This window comes from Sceloporus undulatus, chromosome 3 (assembly GCF_019175285.1).
Source record: "Sceloporus undulatus isolate JIND9_A2432 ecotype Alabama chromosome 3, SceUnd_v1.1, whole genome shotgun sequence".
NCBI lineage: Eukaryota > Metazoa > Chordata > Lepidosauria > Squamata > Phrynosomatidae > Sceloporus > Sceloporus undulatus.
This window is the reverse complement of record NC_056524.1, coordinates 156,866,242-156,887,110: the sequence shown is the minus strand read 5'-3', so window position 1 is coordinate 156,887,110 and position 20,869 is coordinate 156,866,242. Positions and strand designations below refer to the sequence as shown.

At 41.8% G+C, this 20,869-nt stretch overlaps 1 protein-coding gene across 4 annotated transcripts in view; it reads left to right on the top strand.

Annotated features, from left to right (window-relative positions):
- Window positions 1-16,973, top strand: part of LOC121927130 (rap1 GTPase-GDP dissociation stimulator 1-like) — a 55,554-nt gene extending 38,581 nt beyond the window's left edge. For all 4 annotated transcript variants that reach the window (XM_042460711.1, XM_042460709.1, XM_042460710.1 and 1 more), the window contains 5 exons: window positions 2,038-2,163; window positions 7,292-7,431; window positions 10,929-11,055; window positions 13,442-13,570; window positions 16,410-16,973. In XM_042460711.1, coding sequence (XP_042316645.1) covers window positions 2,038-2,163; window positions 7,292-7,431; window positions 10,929-11,055; window positions 13,442-13,570; window positions 16,410-16,552 — 665 coding nt within the window. In that variant the 3' untranslated portion in view covers window positions 16,553-16,973. The remainder of the gene's footprint in view (window positions 1-2,037; window positions 2,164-7,291; window positions 7,432-10,928; window positions 11,056-13,441; window positions 13,571-16,409) is intronic.
- Window positions 16,974-20,869: the final 3,896 nt, after the last annotated feature.

The window sequence follows — 20,869 nt, the reverse complement described above, 5'->3', positions numbered from 1 at the left end:
AATCATCCAGTTACATTATGATTCATAGAACAGAATCAACTACTTGCAAAGGGCCTCCTAGGCCAGCCTACTGCTCAATGCAGGAAATCCACTAGAAGCATCTCCACAGGTCACTGTCTAGTCTCTTTTTGAAGGCATCCAGAGATAGAGATCACACCACCTCCCTAGATAATTGGTTTCATTGTTGAGTAGCTCTTACTGTGAAGAAGTTCCTTCCAGTGTTCAATTGAAATTCACCTTTCTGTCACTTAAAAACATTAGACTTGGTCCTATCCTTTGAAGCCCTTGAGGTATTTAAAGATTGCATGTCACCTCTCAGTCTTCTCTTCACCAGGCTGAGCATACCCAGCTTCCTCAGTTATTTCTAAAACTATTGCTTACTTTACCTCTCTTGCATAAGCCACCGAACCATCTAAGTGCTCTCTAACATTAAACAGATTTGAAAAGAGAAGTTAAATCTCTTTGACTGGCTTGGCTGCCACCAATGGCACCTAGTAACTTTCCTGCGTTTGTAGGACTACAGTGTTGCTGTTGCTGCTGATGCTGTTAACTTGATTTCTATCCTTAGGGTTCTGTTTCCATCCCTAAATTTACACAATATTGTTGAACCTATGGGGTTTTCCCTTTCTTTCTTCTCTACACGCTTAAGCATAGGCTGAATGACTCTCGTGCTGTAATAATTTTATTAGTGTTTAAGGACCTACAAGATTTTGTCATCTCTTCAAGGGTTTTATACCAGAATAAAGTGTATTTTCATGCTTGACTAGAAAGGGTATCTCAGCAAAGTGAGATACTGTGCTGAGAAAAAAGATCAGCCACCATAAGAATTATTATTATTATTATTATTATTATTATTATTAGGTAATTCAAGACTTTTTGTGAAAATTTTGTGAAAACTTGGGGCTTTTTGCACAAAAGATTGTTTTTAGCCATATGGTGTATTTTGTGCAAAACAGTGTATTTTGTACAGAAATCATTATTGTCTGGGCAAGACATTTCTGTGTTGCACAGGGGGTTTTTTGGCAAAATATCCTGAATTATGAAAAATGGCCAAATCTGCTAAGCAAAGCATAGTCTTGCCCAGTAGTGAGAAAAAGGAATGCTATTCATTGTTATATACAAAAATGAAATATGTGAATATTAATCAAAAGCACAGTTGCCCCTCCAAGTCTGTGGACTTGAGATCAGAGGACTTGAAAATCCACTGAGGGGCCACCGCCATTAACATCAATGGGGTACGCAACTGTGACAAGCACCCCACATGCACATGCCCCATTCAAGCCTATGGGACATGAATATACGCAAGTTCTGGAACTCATGGGGGGAGGGTCTTGAACAGATCCCTTGTGAGTTCCAAGGGCCAACAGTATATTGGATTATACAGATTGAGTCTCACTTATCCAAAATACTTGGGACCAGAAGTATTTTGGGATTTTTTATTTTTATTTATTAATTTTGGATTTTGGAATATTTGCATATGCATAATGAGAGACATCTTGGAGATAGGACCCAAGTCTAAACATGAAATCCATGTATGTTTCATATACATGTTATACACATGGCCTGAAGTTAATTTTATACATATTACAATTTTGTGCATGAAGCAAAGTTTGGGAACACTGACCCATCAGAAAGCAAAGGTGTCATTATCCATAGTGATCCATGTGGACAATTTTGGGTTTTGGAGTATTTCAGATTTTGGAACTCTGAATAAAGGAGACTCAACCTGTATTAGGCCTGTTAAATAGTCAGTGTGGAAGAAAGAAAACATGCTATGTTGTTTTACCATGATGTTTTCGCTCAGATCATTCTAAATAAGACTAATTATAAAATGATGATTTACTCAGATTCAAGCTCTTGATACTATTGAGCAGTAGAGATATGATCATGTTGCTCTGACAGCTGTTGCAATTGCAGATTTTGCAGAAGAATAGTCTTGCCTGTTCTGGGCCTTAACATCTTATTGTTGCCTTGACACTCAGATACTGAGACTGAGATCATACAGTATGTCCATACCTTCTTGATTCATTTTTTTAGTGGCTAACAAGGTTCAGATGCTTGAGGAAGGTGTTGCCAATCGGATTCAGACGCTTTTGAGGTCAGACATGCCCCCTGTTCAGTTTAAACTTCTTGGAACACTACGAATGCTGATGGATGGTCAAGGTAAGAAAATGCCAGTGTCTGTCAGGTTTTGTTTGTGAGACTACATTAAAAAGAAACAATGTTGTCATATGCAATGGGAGAACTGCTTTTACCAGAATGGAAAGCCCAGTTTCAGTGTGTCACACTCCTGCATCAGAGCCAGAATACCCATAAGGGCCTTTTGACAGCAGTGGATGATGGATATACAGAGATTTCTTATAAAACAGTTGCTATATTTGTCAAGATAAGAACAAGGCATTGAAGGAGCTGTTATAAATTGACTTAATGGAAAATAGACCTGGTTAGGGAGACATTTTATGGCTGAAATCCTGAAAGACTTGTTCCACAGGGAACTGGCTGTAGAGTGACTAGATTGAAAGCCAGCTGTGTTCCCAGTTCTTGGTAACCATTCATAAGTCACATTATATCTAGGTGAGACATCAGTAAATAAACAACTTAGCTTATGTACAGAGGCCTCTTTTGCCTCACATAGGACTAGCCAGCAGCCTGCTTTTTCCTCGACTCTTTCTGTGAGGAGCCATTTTCAAGATGCTTCACCAGACCACGGTTGGTATCCTTTCAGTGATATATGGTGGTTGTACATTTGCCTTATGCCTGCATGTATATTTTTTTCACTGTTGTGGACTTCGGTCTTCCTTTCTTTCCTCAACACAAGCCAAAGCCACCCCCGGACATATTGTCGAGTTGCTGTACCACCACACCTAGAAGAAAGCTGGGGGTGATGAGAGAAGCCTCTAGCTATGTCCCCATAATCAGAAGCAAAAGCAGCTTCTGAGACTTCTGGAAGAAGATTTCAGCAGATGATGTAATCAATTTTTGGCTATAGAAATGTAGCCAGAGGCTTCTCTGATCTTTGCCAGTTCTCTACCAGGTAAGGAATGCCCATGGGGGTGGGGTGCCATATCATCTCTACTGTTAGTCCAGGGGTTAGTGAATGGTCAGCTGAATCATAGTTCCACATACTGAACCACTATTCTACACTGTGTCATATAGGTTTCCAAGCAGAGCATAACAGCTGCCTCATAAAACAGAAATAGGATATCATGAAAAGGCAGCAAACTATTTAATTTGTAATTAGTACATTTTTGCTTCATGTAGGAGAAAAGAGAGATGCTGGTAGAATATTCTGCCCTCCCCTCCTTCACAAAGGTGCCAGATCCCATCTGATGTTGGAAGCTAAGCAGGGTCAGCCCTGGTTAGTACTTGGATGGAAGACCACCAACAAATACCAGGTGCTGTAGACTATGTTTCAGAGAAAGGAATTGGCAAACCACTTCTGAGTATTCCTTTCCTAAGAAAGCCCTATGAAATTCATGGGGTCTCCTTAAGTTGACAGATGACTTGAATGAACACACATACACACACCAAAATAAGTTGCCAGGGTTGTGTAATATACAAACTGATTTGGGCTGGTAGGTATCATATTCATTGCTTTGCTTGAGGCAGTTAAGTGTCTTGAGCACCTAAGCGCTCCTGAAGCACTATAGTTGCTCCCTAGGTACAAAAGAGAACTAAAGCATGGGATTCCAAGTACAATGGCTTCTAAGGTCCCAGAATCTCAGCTCTGAGACCTTATTTTGCCAGCTGAGTTGTCTCACATCAGATACAAACCTAACTAAGAAGACTTCCATCATCTTTGAATGAACTCTACAAAAAGAAAGTGGGTTCTTCCCACAGAGCCAGATACTAAAAGCTAAAAAAATACACAATGAACATTTGCTTAGATCACAGATTTTGATCTTGACTTGATGTGGGATTGCATGATGGGGTCACAGCTCTGGTTGACAGGACATGCTGTTTTCAAGATTGCATAACTATTAGAAAATTAGCTTCAAAGCTTAAAAGGCAAGTTGTTGTATAACATAATTTCAGACTCGGGTGGGTGAATGGGTGAGTGAAAAAAAGCATGATCATAGCCTTGGTTCTTCAGTGTGCATATGTGCATGCAGCACAGTCATGCTGTGCCTTAAAAAGGAGATCATATCTCTACTGATATTGGTACAGTCCCAATTTTCTGGTAACAGTCCCTGGGGAATCAACATGACATTCTTCACATTCAGTCAACTTTCCAATATCTCAAAAAATCACATATCCACCTGCAGAGCTTGTGTTTCTCAAATCTAGCATGCAAATCCATAGCTGCACCCTCATGGTTATTCAAGCAGTGTTTGGAAAAGTTACATTTTGGACTACAACTAGCTATTACCCATGCTGCCCAGTAATTCTGGGAAGAGTAGTCCAAAATTTTAATTTCCTCAGGCCTACCATTGCAAATACTACAGCCAAGATGATTCTTTTTCAGACTGCTATTCTATTAACACTTGTTAAGGAGTAAGTGTCATGTTAAGGCAGTGATGGAGAACCTTTTACAGACCGAGTGCCCAAACTGCAACCCGGACCCCACTTATTTATTGCAAAGTGCGACGTCCCTCTGGCTTTCTAGTAAGAAACTCTGGCAAACTCTGTGCTAGGGCAATAGCATGTGTGCCAACAGAGAGGGCTCTGAGTGCCACCTCTGGCACGCGTGCCATAGGTTCGGCATCACTGTGTTAAGGATACTGTCTTGTCCACATCTCCATAGCAATAATTCTCTCCACTGAAAACAACATAAGCATGCATATATTATGACTTCACATAGGTATAAAATCTTACAGAATAGGGGAAATCTACAGCAATCACAGGTATTTATTCTTGCATGCAGAGATCAACTAGTCAAATACTTCCCTGTTATAAAATGTTTTCCCCACCTGCCCCCCCCCCCAAAAAAAATGCTACTTTCAGAATTCAAGGCAATTTTTGGTTAAGATTAACCTTCTAAATAGAAGTGTTGCTATCTCTTCTATTTACCAGTGAGCCAATGTAGATGTTGATTAATTCTGTACAATACACCCCTGTGAGCATGTATCTTCTAACAGTTCTCTGCTAAATTAGTTGACTGTGTTATCTAGTGTAAATTCATTACTGCAACCATTGTCTGGTGTGTTGATGCCTGCTGAATTTAGAAAGAGGGAAAGAAAGATTAGGCCCTCTCCATCTTCCGAACAAATGTTTTTGGGAATTTGGCTGATGTTTTAAGGGGAAGAAGAAGAAATAATCTGAACCTCCACTACTGTGTTGCTTTTCAGCAATACAAACATTTTAAAAAATGCTTACCAACAGGGGTTCTGTCCACAAACTCTACAAGCAAACTATTAACTGCCGGCACATGGCCATAAAATCTCTTCGGAGAAATGTACCGTATTTTTATGAATCAAGTTTCCACATGCCCATTGACAAGGCAACCAATTTGGTTGCTTTTACACCTTTCTGAAATTGTCACCAGTTCTCACACACATGTTTTTCACCTGAGGACCGCATCGCTTCAGTGATAGCATGCCTGTTTGAATGGGCTATCAGACAGAAAAAAACCCAAACAGAATTTGTACACTTGCTCATAAAGAATATTTTTCGGTATAAACAGGCATTCACACACATACACATTAATCCTTCACTGATCGCAACACTGAAGAATTTACTTGTTTATAGACATGCATCATCACAGGACTTTCACATTTTCTCATTTAATCTAAAACACTCAACTTTCTCTTGTAAGGCACTTCACATATTCATTTCAAGTCACAAACCATGAGCTATATCTGTGAATGTTTGCATCGATTTTTCAAGTCTTTTCCCTATCCTTTGTCACTGCCTTATTGCTTTGGTACAGTATATACTATATACAGTATATATGTATATGCCTAAAAATTTTAGTAATAAAATTGATCCAAAAAACTAGGGTCAACTTATCCATGGGGGCCCATCCCATTCTCTGAGTATAGTGGTAAAGACAAAAGCTTTGTCTGTCCTGGGCGAACCTAAAAGAATCATTGGCAGGATATAGACCGCCAATTTGGGGTGGTCTGGCCCCGCCCCTTTCCCTGCCGGAGCGGGGCCTCAGTGGCCAGAACTGCAGCCGCTGAGGCCCCGATCCGCCGCTTTTCGGGCTGCGGGGAAGCGGAAAAGGCCGCTTCCCCGCAGCCAGAAAAGGGGTGTCCCTGGGGCTTCAAGCCCCAAGGACACCCGCGGCGGCGGGGAGCCCTTTCTCGGTTAGTCCGCTCCGCGCCGCGTTTAGACCGCTGGGCGCAGCCGTCTGAAGGCTGCGCCCAGCGGACTAAACCCGGAAGGAGCTCCGAAATGGAGCTCCTTCCTGCTCCGTGTCCAGGGCGCACTAAGCGCCCTGGCGCGGAGCTACTACGTCATGGACGCACCACCCCGTCTAGAGGCGGCGCGGCCATGACGTACTCACCCTAATGCGTGGCGAACACGCACTAAACTGCCGGTCTGTAACCGGCCATTGACTACTTCTGCTCTCTCTGTTGCAGTGTTGCTTCTGGCCTTTTAAAATGCCTGGACAGGAAAATAGCAGCAGTGGTGTCTCTTTGGTGCTTCCTCTCAAAGGAGCATTGAGAGAGTATAGAGGATCAGAATTTCATTTACATGCTCCTGGGATGGACTAAGCTCTCACTTTTTGCTACTCTTCTCAGATAAGAGGATGGTTCCTATTCTGATAATAGTCAGTACTGTTCATTATCTCTTCCCTTTACAACCTTTTTGATTTGTGCACATTTTCTTAGTCCCACCCATGCCTGGTCACTTCTACCATGCATCACACAACCACCATTTACTGTAGTTCCCTTCTTATTTGCCCAGCCTTTAGGGTTAACACAAACAGTTATGCCTTCTGGAATTTCGTTAAGTTCTTTGGCATTGTTACCCATTGCATCATCCTTTACATCCTTTATTGCATGCCTTACCCGTGGCTCATCTATGGGCCATATCAAAATCCATAATTTTGGCCCCAAAATCTACCCTCAACTATGGGTGAGTTCAACTTATACATGAGTATATATGCTCAGTAGATAAAATAAATAAATCCTTTCTTGAATGTAAGACTTTCCTCCATTAAGTTGTGTATATTTGAGATAACACAGAAGTTCAAAAACTGAAGCTCTTTTTGTAATGCGTAAACTGTCTGTGTATGCAAATAATGATTTAATTAGATGTATGCAATTAAAGTAAAAGGAGAAAGAGAACAAACAGCTGTTGCAGCCCAGGACATCTACAAAACATTCTAGTCTTTGTCTTTCAGCTGATGCAGCAGAGGAACTGGGCCAAGATCCCATGCTGCTAAACAAACTGGTGCAATGGTGTGATTCGAAAGACCATGCTGGAATCTGCGGGGAAGCAAGCCGACTGTTGGCTTCACTTATCCGTCACAGCCGTTCTCAGGTATGAATGGGAATGGGGTTTGATCAGTCTGCAAGTATCATTTTTCATCTGTGGGATTCCAATTTACAAATGTGGTAGCAGCAGAGCTTCCACACCACCATCCTTGAAATATTTCAGTGGCCATTTCCAGGAGTGTATCCTCACAACATATTCTCATGCTGACAATTACCTCTTCATTATTTGGTGAGAACAACTATTTATGTAACCCACCCACTGGCAATTATTTTAATGCAGAACAACACCTCTCAGATGAACTGCAGTCATCTCATGTTTCTGGGCCAAAACCTGAGATCTAGGGTTGGTCCCTGGTGATGCCATTAAGCATAATGCATTAATGTACCAAGCAGAGGTACTCAGTACTAGTAATTCAAAAACATACACACACACCTTTTTCTCTTTGGAAATTAAGGCTCTATTCCGAGATCATGGGGAAATGTGGGGATTATTTCTTTTCACTTACTTAGGGTGACAGGATAAAGACAATTTAAGCCAACCTATTTGCTTCTAGCCAGAAGGTGAGTGCAGAGTGGATGGTAAGCCCTAGCACCACAATGACTGAGAGAAAAGGAAGAAGCTCAGTAAATCCATAGTCCTCCTGGAGAGTCTTTGCAAGCTGCAAAAACAAATCAATTAATCCTTGAAAATTGTAGGAAGCTGCTGCTTTACTTGCTAAGGTACTCTACCCCTGTATTTAGTTTCCAATTAGTACTAATATCTACCAATCAGGCTTCTGACAGTATAGCAGCTGCCCAGTGTGATTTTTTTTAGCATAAATTGACAATTCTAGGTAAAGAACATAGTTTTCTATGTGAGGAGTGAACTGGATTTTCATTCTAGGAATGTACTGGGGGAGATGAAAGGAGTTCTAATCCCTAGCAACTGACTACACTGTTTGCAGGATTAAAGCAGAGAATGGAATGGTGGTGGTAATGGTGATGGAGGTGTTGATGCAGAAGTAGATAATCTTCAATCTACTGATGACCTTGGACCAATCACTGTTGTTCAGCCTAACATGTGACAATCTATGGCGATCCTGACCTAGGGTTTTCTTGGAACAATTTATTTAGAGGAGATTTACCTTTAAAGCTGAGTGTGAGTTGCCCAGTTGGATTCTGCCTTACCCAATTAACTTCCATGGCTGAGTGAAGATTCGCATCCTGGTCTCCCAAAATCTTAGTCCAATGTAACTGTTAGCCAGTAATTATATTTGGGACAAGTCCAGCTCCCAGAACAGTCTGGGTAAAAATCACCCAGCTACTGTAAAAACAATGTGTACACAGTAGAGTATGGGCTCATTCCCACTAGGGTATGAATCAATTTCCTGATTAATTTATATCTGTGTCATTCACACTGGGAACCATTTCAGACACAACTGCATTCAATTGGAGTCACATTAAAGCTAGACAAATTTTTTAAAAAACCCACTTTTTTCAGACACTCATTTTTTGATGGTTCTATTGTTAAAAAAATCAATTCAGAGCAGCGTTCTAAGAGTGGGAATGAAGGATCTGATTCGCATCTCGGCCAAAGTTGAGGGTGGTGAGCTGGGTTCCCTTGGCCTCACAAGCCCTCACCTGGCAGAGCAGGGTCCTTCTTTCAGAGACCCGGCTTTGGGGCTACTGTAGTCATGGAGGACAGTGGCCCAGAAGGAGCAAGCCAGGTGCAGGACCTCTCTAGCTCAGCAGCCACCTTGGAGGAGTCAGGGCCACTCAGAAAGCTCAGCCTCGCCCACTCCTCCGGGGGTCTCTCCGGGCAGGCATTCTCTTCCTGGCCCTTCTCCCACCTCCCTTCCTCCATCCCCACTGCCTTCCTCTTTCCTCCTCCTCCTCCTCCTCCTCTTCTTCCTTTCGCGATGTGATCTCTTGGGCTGAAGCAGGGCCAGGGCATGCAAGAGAGCTGGCAGGGCAAGGAGAGGGAGATGGAGCACCACAGCTGCCACTGCCATGGCAACATTACTGCTAACCATCAGTCATATGCTTGCAGTCCCTGTTGCTATTGCTTACCCAAGAGCCAGGTAGCAGAAGCAGAAGCACTTTCTCCTTCATCACTTCTCCCCCTTCATGATTCCATGATTTCTTATTCCCTCAGACCTGAATCTCAGCCCAGTGTTTCCATGCTTTCATTCACTCCCTCCTCTTCCTATGCCCTCTTTCACTCCTCCAACCATCTGAGCTCAGGTTCCCTCATTATTCCATCTAAGAGATGATTGTCTCCTCTTCTTTTGAATGTCACTCTGGCTTTGCCATAGACCACTGGCGTGGTTTTTGCTCTGCTGTTGTACTATACAACTGTCCTCCTCCAGTTTGTGTCTAATGCTGATTCTGCCCACAAAGACCTAAGAGAACAAAAGGTAGGGAGCCATTCCTGCCAGTTCCTGCCACAGTTCAGCCTAAAGCAGTAACATTGTGAAGTCCTGTTACCCTTAGGAGAGAAAGGTTTACTACATTAACACTAGGGTTACTAGGGTGAAAACTGGAAACAATATGGTGTTGTGGTTTAAGTGTTGGACTTGGACTCTGGATACTAGGGTTCAGATCCCTGCTCAGCCATAGAAACCCACTGAATGACCTTAGGCAAAACACACACTCTCAGCATCAGAACAGATCTTGCCAAGAAAACCCCATGATAGGTTCACCTTAGAGTTGCTATAAATGTGAAATGACTTGAGTGTAGAGAAGAAGATGGAGGAGGAGGCATTTCAACAACTGTATCTTTAATGGTTGTATATTAAGCAACACTTGCTGAAATTCCCTTTTCTATACAACCATTAAAGGTACAGGAGCCATCCCCAGTTTTCAGTCTGACTACTCTAAACAAAGTAACATTGTTCTAACTATTATTAGCATATAATTGGGGATCAAAGTAATGTTTTGCAGGTATTAATAGAAGTTACTTTTAAATATACTGCAGTACTTTCAAGGACCTTATCACACAGCTGCACTTACATTGGTAAAACATTGCTGTTGCAGAAGCACGAAGGTGGGATCATCCGTCGCACTTCTAAAGCATAACTGAGGCTTCCCACTTTCCTTCCATCAACGGAGCATTCGCGGAGAAGCCATTTTTTGAATAACAGAAGATCCTGTTATTCAAAAAATGGCTTCTCGTGGCTTCTCCATGAACGCTTCACCGATGGAAGGAAAGTGGGAAGCCTCAATTACATTTTAAAAGCGCGACGGATGATCCCATCTTCATGCTTCTGCAACAGTTCAGCAACATTTTACCCACGTGTGATAGAGTCCCAAGTTTAGAGCTTATGATGGAAAAGTAAGATATAAAGGCAATGAATGAATGAATGAATGAATGAATGAAATACTTTAATTTCCATAAGCATAGTCATTCATTAGATGGTGGGGAAGAAAACACAGCTTCTTTCCTGGTTTATAGACAACATTCCTGTCAATTTATGAGCTGCCAGGGAGGTCCAAATTGCCTCTTTTGTTCCACAGGGTTTTAAACACTTGATCTCTCTTTTTCTCTTGTTGCTTTCTAAACAGGAAGTTGTCAGAGCCATTCAAGAAGCTGGAGGCATGAAGCACCTGGTTTCCATGGCAACTAGCGAGCATGCCATAATGCAGAATGAAGCGCTGATTGCTTTAGCCATCGCTTCTGCAATCAATTTAGGTATTCATGGCCTTCCTGGACTCTGCCCCTTCAATGCACTCCCAACATTTGGAAAGCCCAGGTCACTTACATGTAAGATTGCCAGACTGAAAACCAAAGACGACTCCTATAACTTTAGCAGTTGCTTGGAAGAGGAAATCCCAGCAGGTGTTGTTTGTCATGCAACCAGGTAACAAGAAACACCTGCTGAAAATCTCCTCCACAATCATTAAATGATTCCAGTTTTCGTTCTGGCAGCTCTACTTACATTGAGTGCTGTGCACAAAACCAGTGTGTCTGTGAGACACTTTACCTGCTGTCTACTTCTGTTTGTCATGTCTTGGGTGATTTGAAGATTCTCATTAGTTGTCGGCCCAATGTTAGCAATGAAGGCAGAAATGTACTGTTTCGCAGTGCTAACAAGCTGTTTTTTTAAAAGTGTTAATGTCAAGAGAAGTAGCAGCAAGCAGTGGCATCACTAGCTAGGGTCTCACCCGGTATAGAGGGTGTCACCCAAGAAGGGTGCACATTTGCCCCTCTTCTGCTCCATTGCCATGCTTTTTCCCCAGGGAGAAAGCCAATGATGGAGCAGCCAGGAAGAGCGCTTGTTTGCCTCTCCTCCACCAAAGGGGAAGAGCGCCCAACCAGGTCTCACCCCTCCTCTAGGGTGTCTACACCCCCATACCACCCAATGACACCATCATTTACAAGGAGAGGCATTGTGCCTACTTACAGGAGATACTGTTTTGCAGATAAAGTGTACCGACTGGGAGAGGAAGTAGATACAGGAGGGTGGGGTTGGGGAACCTTTATCTCCAGTGGGTCCAGATCTCTCCATCCCATCCCTTTTCAAAAGAGGAAAAGAAGAACTTAGTCTTTCTGACTGAAGGCAGTAGGGATCCCCTTCCCAGGTCTTAGTTGCCTCTCAGAAGGTGGCGGAATCATAACTGTGTACTTTATTGCACAGGGGATCCTGGGAACAGAAGGAGAATGGATCAGAAGGGGCCAGGAATGAGTGTGGAACGAGTGGGGGTCACATTTTACTGCACGCAGAAGTCCCTGAACTTTACTGCACAGGCTTATGGCACAGTCGGAGAACGGGACAAAAGGGGCCTAGAAGGGAACAGAACAAGTGGGGGACGCATTTTACTGTGCACATGAAGTTCCCCACTCGTTCTGTTCCTTTCCCTTTCATTCCCAATCCATCCCCAGAGGGGGGGATTTTTGAGAAATGTTCTGAACAGTTCTCAAAAATCTTCCCCTCTGGAATGGATGGGGAATGGAATAGAATGAGTGAGGGACTTCTGCATGCAGTTCCCCCACTCATTCCTGGCCCCTTCCATTCCATTCTCCTTCTGTTTCCAGGAGCCCCTGTGCGATAAAGGTATCTCACTCGTTCCATTCCCCATCTGTTCCCCATCCGTTCCAGAGGGGGCGATTTTTGAGAACTGTTCAGAACAGTTCTCAAATATCTCTTCCTCTGGAGACGGATTGGGAATGGAAGGGAAGGGAACAGAACGAGTGAGGGACTTCCTGTGTGCAGTAAAATGCATCCCCCACTCGTTCCATTCCCTTCCAGGCCCCTTTTGTCCCGTTCTCCGACTGTGCTAGGAGTCTGTCCAATAAAGTTCAATTTATCATACAGAGATCCTTCTGAGGGAGAAATGTCATCAAAATGTTGCACCAGGGATGTGATCATAGCTGGTGCTTCTAAAGTGTAATGGAGGCTTCCCACTATGGAATCATCATGGAATTGTTCATGGGGAAGCCATTTTCTGCATAATGGGATATCCCATTATGCAGAAAATGGCTTCTCTTGGCTTCCCTGAGAACGATTCCATGATGATTCCATAGTGGGAAGCCTCCATTACACTTTAGAAGCACCAGTCTTGATCACGTCCTGGTTCTTCTGCAACATTTTGATGACGTTTCTCCCACGGAAGGACCTCCGTGTGATAAGATCCATAGCCCCATGCAATCTGAGAGTACATTACCTCTCTGCTTCTGCTTTTCCCACACAGAGGAGGAGAAAGAGGGCAACACCTGGCTCTTGGCCAAAGTGTGGGGTGCAAAATTGTGATAATCTCCCTATCCCATGATCCTTCCTTGGCCTGATATTTTGGAATAGAGAAGGGCAGAAATATATCACAGGGGGAATGAGGTAGGTTCCTTGGAGCTCAAATGGTCTAATGTCCCTAGAAGCATTAGCCTCCTGTCTGTAGAAGCATTAGCCTCCTTTAAAAAAATATATATGTGAAGACTGTCAGAATGGCATGGCTGCACACAGAATGCTGCACACCAGTTCTTCTTTTTTAAGGGGCAGGAAATAATCACTACAAGCAGGTTTGATCTTCATCTCTGAAATGTCTTTGGGGAGGGCTGATTAAACATTTCTTCTCCTTTACAGAAATCATCAAAGAGGAATTTAAAGAGGCCAAGCTAGTTCAGAACATACATAAACTTCTCCAAGATGAAAGCACAGGTCCAGAGGTGAAATATAATTCAATAGGCCTGTTGTGCAGTCTCCTAAATTCAGGTAATTTCACTCCACCTGGTATATGAATCAGAATTTGCCACTATAGCATTTGAAAGCCCTTGATACTAGGAAATATAGCACAGCCATAAAACAGCAGCAATGAAAGCATGAAGGATCAGTCAATGCCGTCTTCATGTATTTAAAATCCTCAGTCCTACATACAAAGAATATGATAATATAATGAAGTCTTTGCCCAACCCAATGCCTGCTTTATGTGCTTAGCTGCAAATCCAATATCCAACCCACCACAACTATTACTGTCATTGTTGTGTGCCTTCAAGTTGTTTCCGACTTACGGCGACGCTAAGGCTAACCTATCATGGGGTTTTCTTGGCAAGTTTCTTCAGAGAGGAGTTGCCATTGCCATCCTCTGAGGCTGACAGAGTATGACTTGCTCAAGGTCATCCATAGAGCACATTTAGCACATTTAGCCAAGCCAGAATTGAAACCCTGGTCTCCAGAGCCATCGTCCAGTCCTCAAACCACTACACCATGCTGGCTCCCATACTGGTTCGGTATGATGTAGCTATAGCTCAAGATATTTGGAGGGGATGGCTGATACAAAGCATAACAGGTTTAGCTTGTAACAGTGTTAAATCTGCTCTATATCCCTGTAAACAGGAAATAAAGCATGGGTTTTAAAAATCACCTTACAGCACAGCAGTTTGTTGCAACACTTTAAGACATGGGCTTGCTTATGGTAGTGACAGAAAAGTTCCACCAGCTAGGCAGAAGGGGTATGATTTATAGGACAGGAAGAAAGTATAATGTTGGAAGCAGTCCTGTCTCTCCCCTGATTCCCCCAAGGAGCTTAGGCAGGAAATTTTGAAAGACATAGTTTGTAGGAATATAGGACCATGAAAGGGGAATTATCAGTACCAGCCCAAGATGAGGCAGAGTTATTGTCAGGAAGGTCTTACCTGTTGGCTCTCAGTAATAAAACAAATTTCTTTGACCCCCCTCCCTCTCTCACACATACAAAATGTCTGTTTGCTGCATCATTGAATCTCACTAGTTGATTTGTTGGCAGGACAAAACCAAAAAAATAAAGTCCTAACCTTGTGTTTTCTCCAAGACATGAGGCAGTCCTTTGTGCTTGCAGAAATGGAGACTGGGTATTGCTGCTTTTCCCAGTATGCATTACTAGATAGAAGCATACCTGATAAATGCCATCTCATAATAATTTCATGCATACCACAGCCTTCATCTTGAAATAAAATCATCAGCCATCATGAGAGCAACATCTTGCCACCTATGGTACTGATGAGCCTAATGAACAGTTCTTCAAAAGTTTTCACACTGTTACAGCATTTTTGGTAATCCAGATAAACTCCTATCCAGCTGTTTTATTGTCCTAGACCGCTACATGAACATGATCACTATGAGTAGTATAAGCCAAATATAACAGGTCTTATGTCTCTAATGAATTTACATTCCAAATTCAGATTGTTACCACATAGGCTAGAACAAGACACATGTAGCAGAGGACAGATAAATGTGAATGCTATAACCTTCATTTACTGAAACTGAAGGGGGTAAGGGACAAGTTTTCACAAAAGAGATGGAAACATACACATATTCTGGGACTGAGTTCAGGTATTAGCAGTGCCTATCAGTCTCTTGGCTTTGGTAATTCAGGCAGAAGAGATAGCCAGAAATAAAGCAGAACACCCAGAAGATAGAAATGTAGAGCTTAAAATTGCTTTAGAGTTCATCTAGTTCAACTCTCTGCTCAACGCAGGATGCAACTACAGCATACTTGGCAGACAGCTGTCCCAATCCTGTTTCAATATACTGTCAATAAAGTGTTGGCTATCTGAAACAGACTGTCAAACAATGGAATAGCTTTTTTGTGGGTGTTTCAGGCTATGTGGCTGTATTTTAGAAGAGTTTTTCCTGACGTTTCACCAGCATCTGTGGCTGGCATCTTCAGAGAAATTCTCTGAAGATGCCAACCACAGATGCTGGTGAAGCATCAGAAAAAACTCTTCTAAAATACAGCCACATAGCCTGAAACACCCATAAAAAACTATGGATGCCAGCCATGAAAGCCTTCAACTTCACAAATTGAATAGCTCTTATGTTTAGGTTCCTTGGGCACTGTTCACTGAGGATGCTATGTAGGGAAAGTAGAAAAGCAACTTATGGGACTTTTCTAATGCCTTAATCCAATATACAAAATATAAAAGTGAAAGATATGAAAAGGAATGGTAGAAAATAAATGAGTTTATGTTACAGTTCTTATATGCCAGCTAAATGGAATGGTATTGTAGGAGCCTTGGTGCAACAATTGATCATTGGGCTGAGGTCCAAGCTGATAGTAGAAAGGGCTGTTTTGGCCCTCATAAACCAATTGTTATAAAGTACAACAGCAATGTAACTTTTGAGCCATAACCCCTACTACTTACATGAAAATGAATGTTTTGATTCCCCTCTTGCTAACAAAATCAGCTGATTTTCATTTCAGAACACTTCTTGCCTCACTGCAACTACACAAGAAACAGCACAAAGCTAGCCAGGCAGTTGTCTAGATTGCATTCAGTGTATATGAACTCTTATGAGTGTATTTTAATGATTTTTCATATTGTATTTTAACTGTGGGTTTATATGTTTTAATTGTGTTTTGTATTTTAACATACTGTACCCCTCCTCTAGCCTTGAGAAGAGGCAGGAAAGAAAGAAAATTTAGTAGTAGTAGTAAAATACTACTGTTGCTTCATAGCCAGGGAATCCAAGTAGCTTGGTCAGGTTTTTGCCCTACTAGATGCATCATTTTCCTTGTTAACTCCGCCTATACTCTCATGGGTTATCCTATTAAATTATGTTCGGTATCTTTTAGGTGACCTAAAACAAGAAGCTGAAGAGGACCAGATGAAAGAAACCCTTGGGAAACTCTGTGGCCACATCAATGAGAATGTGGCCAAACAGGCTCTAATGGCTCTTCAGATTCTCAATGAGGAGAGGAGCCTCTTAGAACAATAAATGGTGGCATAGCCCTCCTTAACCATCACAGCTTTCTACACATAATGCAATTAAAATGCTACATCAGCTAACAAGCTGTGCTTGGAGGCTGATCTTATGAGTGCAAGCATTGAAGTAAATTATTATTGGAGCTGGTCTTAAACTTTCTGAGTAGCTTGGAGATATATGTAAGTTTTTAAAAACAACAACGTTATTTCATAGGACTTGTGTTTGTTGCACCCCCTCTTCCACAATTGGCAGTTCCAGTTGAGTTGATAGAATTCTGGTGTGTGTCTTGATGCTTTCTTTCAAGAGTTCATTCCATCCTATTTCTATATCATGTCGTTTTTAGCTACATTTAAATATGAACTTTATAATTGTCCCCTCCAAATGTGTCTGTTTGTATATGCTTTTCCTAAAATAAGCATTTCCCTATGTTAATTGAACAAAGATCTGTATGGCAAAATGTAGAAAAGTGGAAAATCCAAAAGTTAAATTACAGTCCAGGATATCTGAATTGGAGGTACCCAAGTTAGCAGCTGAGTTGTTTAGCAACACAGATACAATGAAAACCTCAAGCATCCCTACTTCCATCACCTGGTGCATATTTAGAAGCAAAACCATTCTAGGGAGTGCTACTGAAAGTGGTGGCCTGCAGACCAGTGCCAATGAACAAGCCAGCAACTTCCAGGCCCCAGTGAGTTTTAAGGAAACCATGCAAATAAGATAAATGAGAAATAAAAATGGTATTGGTCCCTGGCATGTGGTAAAAAAAATTGCCAGTTGGTTCAGGTGGCTGGAGAAACCTTGCAGTATAGCACCCTAGACTGGCATTGTTGCATACTTTAGACCAAAGAGGGAAATATTGGGGCTTCCAGATGTGGTTGGACTCCAACTCACATCATACCATATTGGCTACACTGGTAAAGATGATGGGAATTGCAGTACAATTATTCCCAGTCCTGATTTAACTTCACTTGTTAGACACTTGCCGAAAGACTGGACACAAGTGAATTAAGTGGGAAATTGTACTCTGAGACAGACTACATAAAATTGTAAATGCAGATGAATCCTCAAAACCAAATGGGATAAATATGAATATTAAGATATGAAAGGCCTCTGACCCACCACAGCAGGAAAGAACTTGCCTCTGCCATGTTACTGACCATAGATCGCATCTCCATGCTAAGAAAAGGAGTGCCTCTTAGCACAAGGCAGGGAAAATACTCTAATTAGATATACAGTGGGTCCTCATTATCCACTTGGATCTGGTTCCAGGATCCCCCATGGATAACAAAATCCACAGATGCTCAAGTCCCATTAAATATAATGACATAGCAAAATGGTGTCCTTTATTTTAAAAAAAATGGAAAATCAAGGTTTGATATTTGAAATTTATACTTTTTTTGAATATTTTCAAACCATGGATGCTTGAATCCATGTACTGTATTAAAAATCTGTGTATAAGAAGGGCCGACTGTACATGGATCTCCTGAGGAAGTAGGACTGGGTAGGATGTTTGTGAATGATGTGTACGTGCAGTGGCCATACCCACTAATAGCATGTGGCTCATCAATGTTTCAGACTCAAAGCTGGAGATGGCTTCCTAGTGCTGTAGTCAACCATCTTCCTTTCACTATCCATCCCCCACTGATTATTGTACCTTCTTCCTTTTAACCGCAACATGTTAGCACAACCTCTTCCCCATCCACATGGGAACTTAGCACACTAAAGCTTGTAGAAATCCAGTTTTACCTTGCCTTTTGTCTTGCACCTGAGTGTGCTCAGAATGGATACACCTGCCCAGAATGTAGATAGAGACTGTACTCTATTGTGACAAGAGGTCTAGTCTTGGCCCTAAACTGAAAGTGTCATTTCCCTATTTGGAGAAGGGGAAGTAGGTGATACAGCCAAGGTTTGTAACACTGTGTAGACCAGAGTTGGAGAAATAATAATCTTTAAGCATCTAAAAGTTTGTACTAGCCTAAGCTTCCTCATAACTTGCTAGTTTGTTGCATGTATGCCAATTTAAGTGGCTTTGTATACATGCCAATTTTGAGAGTTTTACATCAGGAAGCAAACATGCATGCTTCCCTCTATTGAGATCCAGCATTAAAAAGCCATGCTGCATTACTTTGTCAGCAATGTAATGTAGTAGGTTGGGCTACACTTAGCGGTGTATTTTTTCTACAGTTCTTACTCAGATTTATTTACTAACTTCCCCATAGCTTTTTAGGGTTCTTAAGTTTTGATTCTTGAGAGAAAACCTATGATAGGTGGGACCTGGTCAGAACATGGTACATCAGGGAAGAGCTTAATGAAAGGTTGAAAGTGTGGGAGTAATACTACTGATGACTATATTACTGAATATAATGTTATAAAGATTACAAGGCAATCATGTGGAGCACTCAGTAAATGCTATATAATTGCTAAGTATTAATCAATCTACTGATTAAATATATGCCGTATATAGAGGATGCAAGAACCTGTTTTGCAAATATGAAATGCAAGACAACTTCAGGAAGTGTGGTACAAAATGTAGCGGGATATTTACAGAAGATTGGTGGGCAGTTCGGAAAGCTCTTTGTGGAACAGAATTTAAATAGCAATATATGTTGCAAACAGCTTTTTAAAAAGAATGATTCATAACAACTCCATAATGAACATTTATTTGAGTAATGTCTTCTGTGCTACCACATTTGCAGAAAATTGTTTTTGATTTTGAGGGGAAATATAAAATCAATTTCTAACTGTGTTTGTGAGTTAAGTGGGTTTCTTTTTTAAAAAAAAGTTAATCACACTGCTTATTTTTCTGGTGTTGGCATGCATGCATTAAGGAAAAACCATCAAATAATACAGAGAAGACTAATACATTGTATTACAGTACTATGTTTAGGGAGCCCTGGTGAAGCAGTGGTTAAATGCCTGTACTGTAACCACCCACTCAAAACCATAAGGTTGCGTGTTCAATACCAGCAAAAGGATTCAAGCTTGACTCAAGTTTGCATCCTTAGAGGTCACTAAAATGAGGGCAACTAGCTTATGGTTATAAACCACTTAGACACTGTTAGTTCAGTGTGAAGTGGTATATAAATGAAGCTGTTTTTTATTTTAATTTTAAATACAGACTTCTGGCAGCCTAAAGTAGGCAGTGGTGTAGTGGTCTGAGCACTGGACTATGACCCTGGAGATCAGGGTTCAGTTCCCCATTCAGCCATGGCAATCCACTGGGTGACTTTGGGTGAGTCCAGAAAACCCTAAGTCTTGCCTCAGGGTTGCCATAAGTTGGAAGTGACTTGAAGGCACACAACAATAAAATAGGCATCCTCAGAGCTAGCTGCCCTCTGTCAGTCTGCATGGGTCACTGAATCATCTATGCCTGCTACTAGCCATGTTGGTTGAAACTGGTGGGACTGGAAGTCCAGGAATATCTGGGAAGAAACAGGTTCCTTACCATTGCTGTTTAAAGAAAAGAGGTGAAGTGTACTTCTGTATTTGATGGGGGTTGAGGATTTCTCCTCTACCATCAGATGTTCACGAAACATTTTAATAGTTTATGGTACCAGCTGTGAGGAGTCAACAGAAAAGAAGCAGAACACTTAAATGCAGAATCCACTACATTTATTTCCTTTGGTATTGAACTCCCATTCATCACAACAGAATTTTTCAGGTTCAGCTTCCTGAAGTTTGTATGCTGATATGCCTTCAAATGAGCACACGCTAAGCCAAGCCTCACTGGAGAGAGGCCTTCTTAGCAGCAGTAGCTTACTGCTAAATGCACAGCACCACCTGATGTTTATAAAGTGAGGAATATGGCAGCTGGCCTTAAACTTTAGAGGTGGTTGCTGCAGATGCTGCTTCACAGTACTGAGACACAGAAATTATCCTCAAGATGACTTCTAAGTATTAACATTTGAAAGCCTTCTTCCTCTGCACCCCCAAAATTCAGGTTGCTTGTGAAAACTGAAGCAAGAGAGGACTTTTGTGTGTGTGTGATTTTATTACCTGGGGCAAACTGAAGGAGTCCACTGCAAGAAAATAAATCAGTAACCAGAAATCCCATGGTTTTCTAAGGCCCCATACAGACTGCCAAAATAAAGCTGCTTCAGGTCACTTTGGAGGTATGCTGTTTTAATGATGGACTGGATCGTGGCTTTGGCATGGCTTCCGGACTCTTAGGACGCATGCATCATTTAAACAGCATACCTCCAAAGTGACCCGAAGCAGCTTTATTCTGGCCTGTCAGTATGGGGCCTAAAAGGAGAATCAGCAAGAAGTATTTTTCTGACTGTATTTAAGAGAGAAGAGAGTAAACATACATCAGAGAACCTTATCAAC